At 47.2% G+C, this 13,321-nt stretch overlaps 1 protein-coding gene and 1 long non-coding RNA gene across 7 annotated transcripts in view; one reads left to right on the top strand and one right to left on the bottom strand.

Annotated features, from left to right (window-relative positions):
• Nucleotides 1–1,127: 1,127 nt before the first annotated feature.
• Nucleotides 1,128–7,655, bottom strand: LOC140688814 (uncharacterized). Its single transcript, XR_012063653.1, has 2 exons — nucleotides 7,568–7,655; nucleotides 1,128–1,321 (listed from the first exon to the last, which is right to left on the bottom strand). It is a non-coding gene; the product is annotated as an uncharacterized lncRNA (long non-coding RNA).
• Nucleotides 7,656–7,801: 146 nt separating this feature from the next.
• Nucleotides 7,802–13,321, top strand: part of KIF14 (kinesin family member 14) — a 46,391-nt gene continuing 40,871 nt past the window's right edge. For 2 of the 6 annotated variants that reach the window (XM_072948799.1, XM_031675883.2), the window contains exons 1-2: nucleotides 7,819–7,891; nucleotides 11,012–12,182. In XM_072948799.1, the coding sequence (XP_072804900.1) occupies nucleotides 11,125–12,182 (1,058 nt within the window). In that variant the 5' untranslated portion in view covers nucleotides 7,819–7,891; nucleotides 11,012–11,124. Of the gene's footprint in view, nucleotides 7,892–7,940; nucleotides 8,017–8,104; nucleotides 8,347–9,040; nucleotides 9,188–11,011; nucleotides 12,183–13,321 lie in introns of those variants that run through there. The other 4 variants (XM_072948796.1, XM_072948795.1, XM_072948798.1 and 1 more) reach the window with 4 other exon arrangements.

Raw genomic sequence — 13,321 nt, 5'->3', positions numbered from 1 at the left:
GGCCTTCCCGTCCTTCAGGAGGTGGGGGGGCGCCGGCCCGCGGGCCCTCTGGTCCAAAATCCGGCTGCCGTCCTGGGCTCGCGGCTCCGCGGGGAACCTTGTGCTGCGCGGACAGCAGGAGGAGCCAGAGGGGAGGTGGCCTGGAGCTCGGGGACGTGCCGTAGTCTTTGACAAGGCATTTTCACCCTCTTCCCAAGCTGGGCACAGGAAGAATATACTTTGGCTCCGGCGTAACCAGTTTCAGAGAGGGGTCCTCGCCAGCCTTTTAAGCTTTCGTCCTCTTGCTGACGCGGTACTTCTCTCTACTGTGTATTTTTTGCAACTAAGCTTCTAAGTTAATTGCAGGGAGAGAGCAGGGAATTTTGTGACTCCCCTTTGCCAGGCAAAGCAGTAAAGCTGCTCATTTCTGGTTCTCCCAGCTCTCTGTCTCCGGGTCTGAATTCCTCTTTCGGGCACAGAGGCGGGTTTCCCAGCAACAGAAGGAAGTGGGGAGGGGAAAGATAGGGGTAGGGGGCTGAGAGGTTATACAATTACTGTGTATAAAATAAATAAGCTACGAGGCTATACTGTACAGCACGGGGCGGCAGCCGATAGTTTATAATGATTATAAAAGGATTGTGATCTTTAAAAATTGTGAATCATTATGTTGTACACTTGAAATTTACACAAGATTGCAAATCAACTATACCTCAGTTTAAAATGTATGTTCACTATGTATTGAAATATTTCTGATATGTTGGGCTAAATAAAATACGTTATTAAAATGCTACCCTTTTCTTTTTACTTTTCTTAATAGCGCCACGGTAAGATTTGAGGTTCACGTGTGGCTAGTGTTACCTTGGACGGCCTTGCTTTAGACTTTCAAAGAGTAGGACTGATTTCTGGGCTCCAGAGTGCATTCCCCTTGTTAAATTCAGGCAAATCCAACCATTCAGGGCACAGACTGATCAACGTGAAGTGTGTTTCGCTCTCCGTTTCTCAGGAAAATCGTCTCAAACTGCTCAGGCCTAATTGTTGTCAATTGTTGTGGACTTTCGAGGCCAATGAAAGGTTGTAGGACAGAGATTCAATTAATAATATTGAAGAAATGCAGCTGGGAGAAATAAAGGACTCAGTGAACAGACTCATTCTTTGGGCACTATTTCATATGAATTAAATGAAACCCATGAAGTCCATCCAAACCGACTCCCCGGCCTGGGAAAACACTGTCACCACAGAAGACAGAAAATACCATCATTATCCATCTCTGTGTGCTGGAGGGACCCGGAACCAGTCATCCAAACAGAACACTGAACTCTTGTTGTGCCCCAGACCATCAGATCTGAAAAAAAAAAAAAAAAGAAAAAAAAGAAATGCAGAACTGCTTCTGACGGTGGATTTCTTTTCTTTCCTGAGTGAGTCAGAGAACAGTCTGTGGTCTAAACCAGAAAGAAAGAAAAAAAAATCAAGCCTTCTGCAAACAGGCAGAGGCATGTGGAAGCGTGTGGAATTGCTCATGAAGCTGCAAGGAAGTGACCCTCCCTTTCTCTGGCTGGAAAGGCTGATGATACATAATGCTTGCAGGCCAGGTGGTCTCTAATTTGACAGCCGCCTTCTTAAAGTCACAAATAAGAGAAGCAATCGCTTGGCACAGTCTTTTTAATGCTGTTTTTAAATAAGAAAACTAATTTACATGAACACACAAACTAAAAAGTGATTATAAAAACTAAATGTCTATCAGTTTAGATAAGTCTAGACATTCCTGGGGTTACCATTTACCAGTATCTGATTATTCTGTTGATTATAAAGTATTTTGGGGTTCAGATGGACAGCTGAATGATCTCTGCATATTCAATAGCCTTCCTAAAACCATCCTCTCTTTTTAAGCTTGTTGAGGGAGGGTACAGCTCAGTGGGAGAGCATGTGTTTAGCATGCACGAGGACCTGGATTCAATCCCCAATGCCTCCATTAAATAAATAGATAAACCAAGTTACCTCCCCCTTCAAAAAAAAAAGTTAAAATTAAATTAAACTTGTTGAAAGTTAAGTGACACAAAACTCTTTCATCCTCCCCTTTAGAAAAACTGCTACAATTCTACTTGGAAGAGTTGGCAATGTTTTTAGCAGGATGTCAAAAATGACCTTGGGCCATGTTGGCAAAGCACAGAGGGGAAAAGGTAGCTGATCCAAGGTCAAACTTGGCCTTTTTAAAAAGTTGTTCTTCCTAAGTGCGCGGCAGAGCTCCTTTATGTAGGAACAGGTTACCCGGTAGGCTGTGGGGCCCACAGCAGTCCTAAATCTTACTAATCTTCTCTGGAATGAAACCAGCAGGATTCAAAGAGAAAAGGGCGTCTGGGACATTTCCTAATCCCTGAGTCCTTTCCCTTTTCTATTAAAAAAGGATTACTAGCTTAATGTCATTGTTTCTTTTTAAATTCCTGGCAGTGTTGCTAGATGTACGCAGGGTATGTCACTGAGTGATCGTAAAGATGTCATCAGCGCATCAGAAAGCACAGGCCTGTTGCACTGCCTGCTTCTAAGACCCTTGATCTAACGTGCACTCGAGGTTAGAAAGAAAATGCAAAATATGACAGATATCAAGCTACCTTTGTGTTAGTTTAATCTTTGTGCTAACCACAGGGCCACAGAAATTTGAGAACCAGACAGAATCTTTGTAAAGACCACAGTTCAGGGTAGTGACGCAGAACACGGGCGATGGCGCCCAATTCCCTGAGCCCTCAGCTTGGCTCTGTGACTCAACAGGCCGGTAATCCCAGGCGAGGTAGCCAACTGCCTGGAAACTGAGTTTCCCTCGTCTACAAAACAGCAGGAATCACAATAACTGACCCTGTCTTATGGGGGGCTGGGGGGGCTGGGGATTGAATGAGAGGATGTGCGCGTCCTGCCTAAAGAGGGGACTCAACAGCAATGGCCGGTTTACTGGATTACTGAGTCCCAAAGCTGAGGTTCCCGGGTGAGGGAACTGCACTGGGAGCCCCGCCGCTGTCCCTGCCACCGAGCTGCGACGCAGCCCGGCTCTGACGTCTCTCCTCCACTTCCGCTTTGGACTTCAAATTAATGTCCATCATCCTGTTGCAATTCTTTGTTGTGGACCCCAAAATGCAGCCGAATATAACACCTACAAAGTGGGAAAACAATATGCTCATTTCAATAATTCAAAAATTATGAAACTGGATAAATTGTAATAGATTTGTATCCTGAGACCAATAATTAGAATGAGTTCATCATTTTTAAAAATCTGAACATAATGGAAGGCTTGCTTGACTGCCAAACACTTTCTACATTTTCTTTTGGTTTGTCGCCCTCTGATGGATCAAAAAACCACTTCGTTTTATTTCCAGAATAACTGGATTATTTTGGATAGGTTTTGCTCCTGTTAGGAGCTTATCTGTTGTCAGCCTGGTTCATGTGAAATTTCTAGAAAACTATCTTTCCTGGATGGGAATCTCTGCAGAGGCTCAGATTCAGGGAGGGCAGAACATCGGCTCTCTGGCACTGAGAAGAACATGCAAAGACAGAGGAGGCGTATTCAGAAAGGGACAGGGGGTTTGGATGGCTGAGAATAAAGTACAAGAGACTGGGGGTGACAGGCAGTGGTCAGACACCAAGTGGAAGAGTGAGCAGCAACCCAATCACAGGGCCTTTTAAGTTATGTTTGAATCTCATTTTGTAGGTAATGGGAGTTGTATTAGTTAGGATTAGGCAGCAAAAACAGGAAACTCAAATAAGTGGCTTTTAAAACAAAAGGTTTATTTCTGTCTATGTAATAGAAGTCAGGAAGTAAGCAGTCCAAGGTCTGATATGAAGCTCCCTGGCATCAGGGATCCAGGCCCCTTCCAGTTCCTACTCCATCCCTAGGATGTGGCCTTCATCCTCATGGTCCAAAATAGCTGCCAGAGCTCCAGCCATCATTTGCATATATCCCATTGGACATGTACATCTACACACTAATCTCAATTTTCCCAGGAAATACACTAACTGATTTCTACCTCCTAGCCAGTATTTCCATTTTGTTCCCTAGCTCCCCATTTCACAGAAGAACAAGCAGTGAAATGAGGCTGAGGAGGTGCAGAAGACTCTGAAACTGAGGAGAGAGTTCAGAAAACACCAGGAGAGTAATTTAAAATGGGGCGGTGTCCGGTCATCTAAATGCTGCACAGAGCTCAATTCACACAAGCTTGGCAGGTTGGCTTTTATAAGAGCCAATTTTTTTTTCAGATGAGAGAGATGCTGAAGTGGGGGGGGGTGCCGCAGGGAGGTCTCCGGGGGATGTGGAAGATGGATCCAGGATCCAGGTGTGGGGCCTGTCCTGAGGAGCAGTAGGGACACCTGTTGCTCCAAGGCCAAGGGAGACAAGAGCTTAAATGAAGAAAAGTTTGCAGCTGATGGTGAATGAGATCTCAGACTAAGAAAGATTACCAACAGCATTACCTTAGATGAGAGAAGCATAGTTGGTTCTGATTTTATTCCCATTTAGGGAGGCCTTATGTTCCAGGCTACATGTGTTCAAGTTTCATACGCATGATCTATGTTAACTCACAAATATCTGAGTTAACTACGCACAGTCAAACCATATAGCAATTTAAATTTACATTCAGTAATGTGCCACATTTAAAACTGTTTCATGTGCATTTCACATGCATTACCTAATTTGATTTTTCTAGCTATTACTGATGTATCATCTCTTCAATTTACAGGTCAAGAAGCCAAGAGTCAGGGAGGTAAAAGTAATCAGAGTGGCAAGCAGGTTTGATGACTTTAGATCCCCAAAGGAGCTATTGTTTAATGAGTCAAACATGAAAACAGGTTTGAACAATCGGGCATTTAAAAGAGCTGCCGCATTAGCAGTAAGGAAGGGCTCTCTCCACCTGAGCTGGAGGGCAAAGCCCAGATGTATGCGTGTGGGAGGGGGCGTCCCGGGCTACAGGCCCCCAAGCTCGCGATGAAAGGAGGTTCATCCTGGCTGCTCACCCTTCAACCTCGTGTGGCTGAATCTGCATTTTCTAGATTCCTTTTTCTTCAATCAAAAAGTACAAAAGAGCGCAGTTCTAAGAAAGTTCTAATCAAATTGAAGTAAAATGGAGATTAGGACTGCTGCCCCTTGGAGATAGTTTTTTCTTGCTCTCTCTTGATTTTTCATACAGTCCAGTGAGTCCAGTACAAAAGGGCTCCCCATTTCATCTCGTGGTTATTTCTGGGGATTAAATCGTAATCCTCAGCCTTCATAAAGTCAGCTGTGTCATTACCATCGTTGACAGCCTATCAAATGCATGATCGCAGCCCCTCAGCGCTGGCCGTGAACAGGACTTTGCCGCATTTTGGAGGTGTTATTAGGCGATGCAGTTGCGTGCGTTACATTCACTGAGTGTAACCCCATGCCTGGCTCTAAGCTGAGCACTTTGCATTCGCTGACTTAATCCTCATGACAGCCCTAGCATGTGCAGTCCCCAGATGAGGAAGCTGGGGTCCCCAGGAGTGACTCCTGCCGTGGGTCAGCTGTGGGCAGGATTTCAAGAAAAACGCACCATCTTGGTGTAATACATAAAAGAACAAGAGATACCGCTTTGGGGAAGACCCCTGGTTCTCCTTGCTTGCTGCAAGTAATAAATCCTTCCTTCACACACACACACACACACACACATACACACACGCGCGTGCGCGCGACAGAAATCCCTCTTTTGTAATCTGGAGGTGGCTCACAGACAGCCCGTGATTCTGTGCAGTATTATTCCTTTGGCTGGAATTAAATTGGGAGTTTCTAACAGAAAGAATGAGAAGAGGGAAGTGAGGCTGGTGCTCTAAGAAGGTCCTCTTGAGAGTTCTGTGTGGGGCCTGGGGAGACGGGAGGCAGACAAGGCATGGCTCCACCTAGGGCTCAGAGTCTGGGGCAGGGTCTGCTCTTCAGGCCACGCACTGTCTGGTTCTAGTTCACTGGTAATTGTAACTTTAATTTGTAATATTTTAAACAATTGATTTGTAAATTTAATTTAATGACCCTTAATTGTTGTAATAGAATTATTTTTCCTTATTAAAAAAAATTCTTGTTTTCTTTGCCGAAGACACTGGGGATTGGGCCCAGGCCCTCACGCGTGCCAAGCATGTGCTCTGACCAGGGAGCTCGCCTCCCCCCAGCTCCTGCGGTTCCGTGGTTTCCCTCATTTTGAACCATTTAAAACATTCTCTCAGGGTTGGCCATTGGGAGCTTTTTCCAGTTGGGGGCGAGGGGGCAGGGGCTGCATGCTTTTTGGTTTACACTGAAATATTTTCCAAGAATAAATTTTTGTAGTGCAGTTACTAGGTCAAAGAATATGAGTATCTTCATGGCTCTTCCAATACAGTATCATGTTGCTACGTAGGCGGATTTGCTATTTACTCAACAAATATTTGCCGAGTGTTTTTTCTATATCAGGGCTTACACTAAGCAGGCGGGGTCCACTATGAAAGGGTGGGGTCCCTGCCCTCGAGAATCTCATCCATTTCTGTCACTAGAAATGTGTACTTTAAATTTTGATGCAACATCACCAGCACCAAAACTAAAAAGCTTTTTTTTTTTACTTGTACCTAATTTATTTTTTCACTTGCATTTAATGGCTGGATTTTCCATTCTATTTTTTCTGAATTATTTTTGTGTGTATTTTGTCCATTTTTATATTTTATTTATTTTATTCTTCTATTTGTAACTTTATTTTCCTTGTGTAATTGAAAGAGATCTTTGCATTTTCTGTCACATTTAGTGTATTTTTCTAGTTATTTACTACATTTTAGTTTTGGGGGGGTAATTAGGTTTATTTATTTTTAGAATTGGTACTGGGGATTGAACATAGGACCTTGTGTAGGCTAAGCATGTGCTCTACCACTTGAGCTATACCCTCCCTCCCCTACATTTTAGACATTTTGAACTATACATGTGTTTAAAATATTTATGTATTTTGAGTTTGTCAGTCTTTTCTTGCCATATTTTCTTTTGCTTCTAGACTTGATTATTTTCCCATAGATCTGATACATTCTTTTTTCTGATGGTTTCTCTATAATTTAACTTTAATATTTTTAGAGTGATTTTTAACAGTGACGTTTCGCACAAGTACTTTATCATCCATTCAGTTTTTCCATCCAGTTAGAATCAGTTCTGGTTTCCCTTTCCATCCCATTGAATACATTTCCATTAGCTGCCTTTTTGCTGTTTAAAAAGTAAAGCTGCGTTATGATATCTGCTTGAGTAGAGTCCCTCTCACTGACCTGGTTTTTTTCAGCATGTATTATTATCATTTTTTCATGTTTCAAAATCTTACTGGAATATTTTTAGAAACTGAGTGATATTTGACCATGCGCTCTTTGGAATTACACTTACCACCACTTGCTAGTTGCCGATTTTTTGAACTTTAAGTCTAAACCTCAGTCCCTCATCTGTACTGGGGATCATATTAACATGTACCTCGTAAGACTTTCAAGATTAAATGAGAAATTCCATGTAAGGCATTTAGCACCCTTCCCAACTCCGGGTTTTGCACAAGAAATACTGGAAAAGGGTGAATGTGGTTAACTTGGGGGCAAACAGCCATTTCCGCACCAAGAAGTCCTGGAGGTAAGGCGGTAAGGTGGACGACTGCTGGTTTCATCCTGAGGCTGGACAAGCGCGTCGCTGTCGCTCTCCTGGTTCCAGCACACCTGAAAGGCGCCGGGGATGCTCCGCGCCCGCAGCCCGGAAGGGCGGGGCCCGTTGCCTAGGAGACGCGAGCGCGGGTCGGGGCTCGGATCCGCAAGACCGGCGGCGCGCTTCCGGGAGGACGTGCGTGCGCGGCGCCCGGCAGCCAATCAGAGGGCGGGGCGCGCATTCAAACCGCGGGCCGGAGGCAGAGGCGTGAGCGGCGCGGGGCGGCCTGGGGGCTGCGAGGTGGGGCCTGTGGGGCCTGCGGGGCCGGGGGCGGAGCGCCGGTGCGGGGGTGGGAGCGGGGAGAGCGGCCGGGAGTCGGGGCGGGTCCCCGAGGAGGGACAGGTCCCCGCGGAGGGGCGGGGGCGGTGAGTCTGTGTGTGTGTGTGTGTGTGTGTGTGGAGGGGGTGCTCTCCAGGAAAGGCGGGGTCCCCGAGGAGGGGCTCCTGGAGGAGGGCCGGGGGTCCCCGAGGAGGGCTGGGGGCGGCGGGACCCGGGCCTCGCCCTCCGCGCGCGTTGACCCCTCCGGGCGGCCGGCCGGCCTTAGGGGCGGGTCGCGCGCGGTCCGGGCCCCGAGGTGACCGCTGGGAACACGTCGCCGCGTCTGCGCCCTCTTCCCTCGGGTCTGACCGCGACCCCCGGAACAAGCAGCTGTCTCTCTCCGCGGAAGTAGCAGACGGCTTTCAGCTGCGGAGCAGGTGCCAGGGATCTTTTCTTGCCCTCCTATTTCCACAACGGGAAGGTTGCTTGCTTTTAGTGGCGGGGTTGCCGGGAGATGCTTAGATCCTGGCGAAGTTTTTGGTAATGGTTGTTACTGATTTAGAACTTTAAAAGGCTTACCTTTTAAAGTGAACCTCGATTATTTTGTTCCTTCAGAGCAATAATCTCTGGTGTCGACTTTAAAAATACAGTAGCCACTTAATTATATTATCAAAAAGAGTTTAGGTGGAAATAGCAGAGGACTGCAGTTCAGGACCAGCTGGAGGAGAATGGGCGGCTCAACAGAAGAGGGGCGCCCCTGGATGGGCACCTCCCAGATACTGTGGGCTGGGTCCAGATGCCTGCAGTAAAGCTAGACACATGAATTTTGTTTCCCAGCGCATATAAAAGTTATGTTTGTTATATTGTAGCCTGTTGAGTGTGCAGTAGCGTTATGTCTGAAAACAATGTATATACCTTAATTTAAAATACTGTCTGATAAAAATGCTGACAATTATCTGAGCCTTCAGCGTGTCATAGTAGTAACATCAAAGACCACGGATCACAGATCACTGTAATGAGAAAAATACTAATGAAAAAGTCTGGAATATTTTGAAAATTAGCAAAATATGACACAGACATGAAGGGAGCAAATGCTGCTGGAAACTGGCACTGACTGACTTGCTGATGCAGGGTGCCCACGGACCTTCAATTTGTGAAAAACGCGGTGTCTGTGAGGGGCAGTAAAGCAGAGGTCTGTGTGGAGAAAAGGAGAGAACTGCACGGAAATTCAGTGAAGGAGAGGGACCGTTGGGGTGGTGGCGACCTCCAGGTGACCGGGTGCGTATTTCCTCAATGGCTGAGCCATTGCTGGGCGAGGAGGAACTCTTCCTTCCTCTTTGCCCTGGTATGTGAGGCAGGTTCTTCCCAGTCTGTAAAAAATGACAAGACATAAAACATGAGTGCTCCGTGTGGGGCCTCCCGACTCCGTTTTAAATGAGTTTTTCTTTATTTACTTTCACAAGGAAATAGTTTGATCAGGTGTCTCTTTACAAGTTAGAATCAGGTATGCAAGTTTCAAATCAACAGAACCAGTTTGAGAGAGAGCCGACTGGGAGCCCGCCCTCTTAGCTGTTACCGCGGTTCTCATTTCTTTTAAATGTTACTGCTGGGTAGGTATTGTTGACACACATTTGCATGTGTACCCGTCTCCCTGCTGTCTGCCTGCTAGAGGGCCGGCTGTCTACTTAACTAACGTTCCGTAACTGTTCTCAGCACAAGCGATTACTTACAGTGTGTTTCATGTTTACTGTCTGAGGTTCTTACGTGGGAACAGTCTGCCTTGTGGCGCCTCTCAAACTCCCGTCCACGAGGCGTTGCTGTGTGTAGCGTGCGTTCCCAGGTGTCACGGAGATGCTCCACTGCCACCTTTGGCCTCCCTGCTTGGGCGTCTGTGAGTCCCCATCCTGCTCCCCAGCTGGAGGTGCTTAAAAAGGGCTGCTGATGAGTACTCCTTTCTTTTCTCGCTGTGTTAAAATACACGTGACATTTACCATCTTACCCACTTTCAAGTGTACATCTTTAAAATATATTCGTGTGTTGTGCAGTCATCACTACCACCCACCCCCAAAGCTCTTGTCATCTCGTACGTCTAACTCTGCAGCTGTTAAACAGTGACTGTCCAGGTCCCCCCCACCCCAGCCCCTGGCAACCGCCAATGTACTTTCTGTCTGTATGATTTTACCTGCTGAGTACCCCAGATATGGGGAGTCATCTCTCATTTGTCTTTTTGTGGCCGGCTTATTTCACTTAGCATAATGTCATCAGAGTTCATCCGTATTGTGGCATATTGCAGAATTTCTTTACTTTTTAAGGCTGACTAATCCCATCGTGGGACTGTCCCTCATTTTGATAAGCCCTTCATTGGTCATGGACACTTGGATTGCTTCCCTGTTTTAGCTATTGTGAATAATGCTGCTATGAACATGGGGTACAAATATCTCTTTGAGACCTTTCTTTCAATCTTTGGGGCATGTACCTAGCAGTGGAATTGCTATGTCATATGGTAATTTTAATTTTTTGAGGACCGTCCATACTGTTTTCCATAGTGGCCGCACCATTTTACCTTCCCACCAACAGTACACCAGTGTCTTCACGTCCTTGTCAGCACTTGTTCTCTGTTTGTTATTTTTTTTGTAGCCATGCTGATGGATGTGATGGTGTGATGCTGATGGATGTCTCATGGTGGTTTTGATTTTTATTTGCCTCATGATTAGTGACATTGAGCATCTTTTTACGTGCTTATTGGCCATTCTGTGTCTTCTTTGATATGTGCTTTTTATATCTTTTAAGTCTCTTGGCGCCTTTGGTCTGATATAAGGGTCACCTGTGCACTCCTTCTAGGCTAACGAAATGAAAATGTCTTTGAAATTTTCAAAGTCAGTGGGCCTGGCACGTAGTGGGAGCCTGGTACGTCCTTGCTGGGTGACGGCTGTAAGCTCTCTAGGTCAGAGATCTGTCTGAGCACCTCGGGAGCAGTGTCTGACTTGGAGAGCGCCCTACCCTCATATATTCCTCTGGGAAGTTTCTGTCACAGTGGAAGTTTCTCATATTTTTAAAGCCTGTTTGTAGTCTGTGCAATGTAGATTTATTTATTTATTTTAGCAGATAATTTTGGAACCTGATGCATAAGAAATGGCTGGAAGTCAAGTGAACATCCAGAGAAGAGCTTAAAGTTTCTCCAAAAACATCCTTTCTACAAACACCGTGCTACCACGATGTCTGTACACACCGTGTGTGACCGGAGCTCAGGCGGTGACCTGGGGCTCCCTGCCACCCCGGGGAGGCTGGCGCTGAGCATCCTCGCCCGCAGCCGCCAGCTGCAGCCGGAGTCGGAAACGTCAGCACCTGAGGACGGGGCTGCGCTGCTGAGACCTGCGGGGAAAGCTGGAGGCATCGACAGCACTTACGTAATTTCTGCCTGTGAAAAACCAGAAGGTGCTCCCCTCCCGCCTCACCCTGCGGGCAGATTGACACTTCAGAGGAGAGTCACAAGGAGCAAAGACTCCTCCTTGCTGGGGGGCGAGCGGGGAGGCGCGGCTGAGAAAACAGCAGAGCCACGGCTGATGCCACGGCGTCGCGCTGAAGCAGCTGCTGCGGAAAAGCAGGAAACAACAGAAAGTAACCATTCTTCGCCAGAAACTAGTATAAACTGGAAAGTTGTAAATCATGATAAAACCTTTTTTGTTGCACCTTCTGTACCTCCAGCTGCAGACCCCAAAGACGCTGACGTGCAGGCTGCTGAAAAATACCAAGGAACGTTTCCTGCCCGCAGTGGGGCGGGCGAAGGCGTCGCCCTTGGGTCCTCGAGCGACAGAGCCCCCGTTGGCTCCCGGGGTCAGACAGAAGCTGTTAGATCAGGGTGCTCGGCCACAAGACCTGCTCAGAGCAAGCTGGATGTGAGAGCGTCAGAAACAGGAAACTTACATCTCAGGGGTGCCGGGAAGGATGTGGCGAAACTTTCAAATAAATATGAAAGCTTGGAAAAAAGAACGCCCTCGAAGAGCCTTACAGAACACAGGTGGACACCGAAGCGAGGCCTGCCTCAGCTTAAGAGCCCGGCTGCGTCGGTGCCGAGAAGCAGAGTGCCCAGCCTTCAGGTTAAACAGATGCCCAAAAGTTCCCTGCTCGCAAATAAGAGGGAAAGGTTGCAAGAAAGTACGTTCCTCCTCGAAGAGGAGCCTGCGCTTCGGAAAACCTCTGCAGAAACAGACCCCTTAAAAGTGGAGAACAGCCAGGTGACAGTGGCGGTCCGAGTCAGGCCTTTCAGCAGCAGGTGCGTCACCCCTGATTAACCCTGGGCCCAGCAAGTGGCTTGGGGTGTGTCTGGTCCCTCTGCGTGGAAGGTCAGCGTGTTGGTGCATCTTCAACCTTGGTGATGTTTTAATAGAGAGAACTTCTAGGTTTGGTTGTAGTATGTTGATTATTTTTGATGACTGGCTGGAAACTTAAAAAAATCACAGTCATCACATTGTGCAAATGGAAATTTCTCTAGGTATGTTGCTTTTAAGAAGTCTGAACGAGTTAAGTGCCTAACGCAGTCTGCTTTCAAATCTGTAATGCACAGCGAGATCTTCTAACTTTCCCTTAAAAATGCCGTAGCAGGTCCCTCGTTCCCCAAGATGTCCTTCCAAAACCCAGTCTGGAGTGGTGGCTGTCCTCATCGTCCCTGATACGCAGTGGTTATCAGTGCACTCGTTTATAATGTCAGATTTTTATGGCAGAAAAGTGTCTCCAAAAGTGCTTGTGGGTGAGACCGTCACAGGTTGTGGGTAGAGGGCTGAGAGAGAGGGGCACACAGGCTGTGAATATGGCATCTTTACATAATTTAAGAGATGACTGGAAAACGTCACAGTCAGTACGTTGAATCTGTTGTGACTCAGTGAGTGGCTGGAGGGCACAGTGACCACTGCCGTGCAGAGGGGCCTCCGGTTCGACCTGCAGGGCCAGCAGTCACAGGGTGCTAGAAGCCTTTTAGTGGAATGTGGGGTTGGTGATGAGGGGAGAGACCTCAGCAGGGGAACTAACCGAAGAGCCCCAGGCTGCGGCGGGAAGAGCGGAGCCCAGGACCTGACTGCCGGGGAGGACCACAGGCTGATCCCAGACTTCCGGGGAGGGGCACTTGTCACACAGATGAGGAAGGTGGTTTCCATGGTAAATTTTGATCTAACGCAGAGTTGGGGGCAAAGAGAGGGGTCTGGGGCCAGACACGACTGACAGTGTTTTTCTGCAGATCTCGAGTATGTGGAAGAGTTCCTCCTCAGTCTGAGATGGGAGGAGGGTGGACGTGAAGGCCCACGGTTTTAGGGGAGATGGTCTTGGGTGGGGGGTGCTGCGGATGAGCAGAAATATAACCAGTGCCAGAAGACACTTAGATTCAAACTTGTGACTAACCAAGTTTGTTGAAATTGCTTC

This window comes from Vicugna pacos, chromosome 23 (assembly GCF_048564905.1).
Source record: "Vicugna pacos chromosome 23, VicPac4, whole genome shotgun sequence".
Taxonomy (NCBI): domain Eukaryota; kingdom Metazoa; phylum Chordata; class Mammalia; order Artiodactyla; family Camelidae; genus Vicugna; species Vicugna pacos.
The sequence above is the reverse complement of the archived record's forward strand: the minus strand, read 5'-3'. Positions and strand labels throughout refer to the sequence as shown.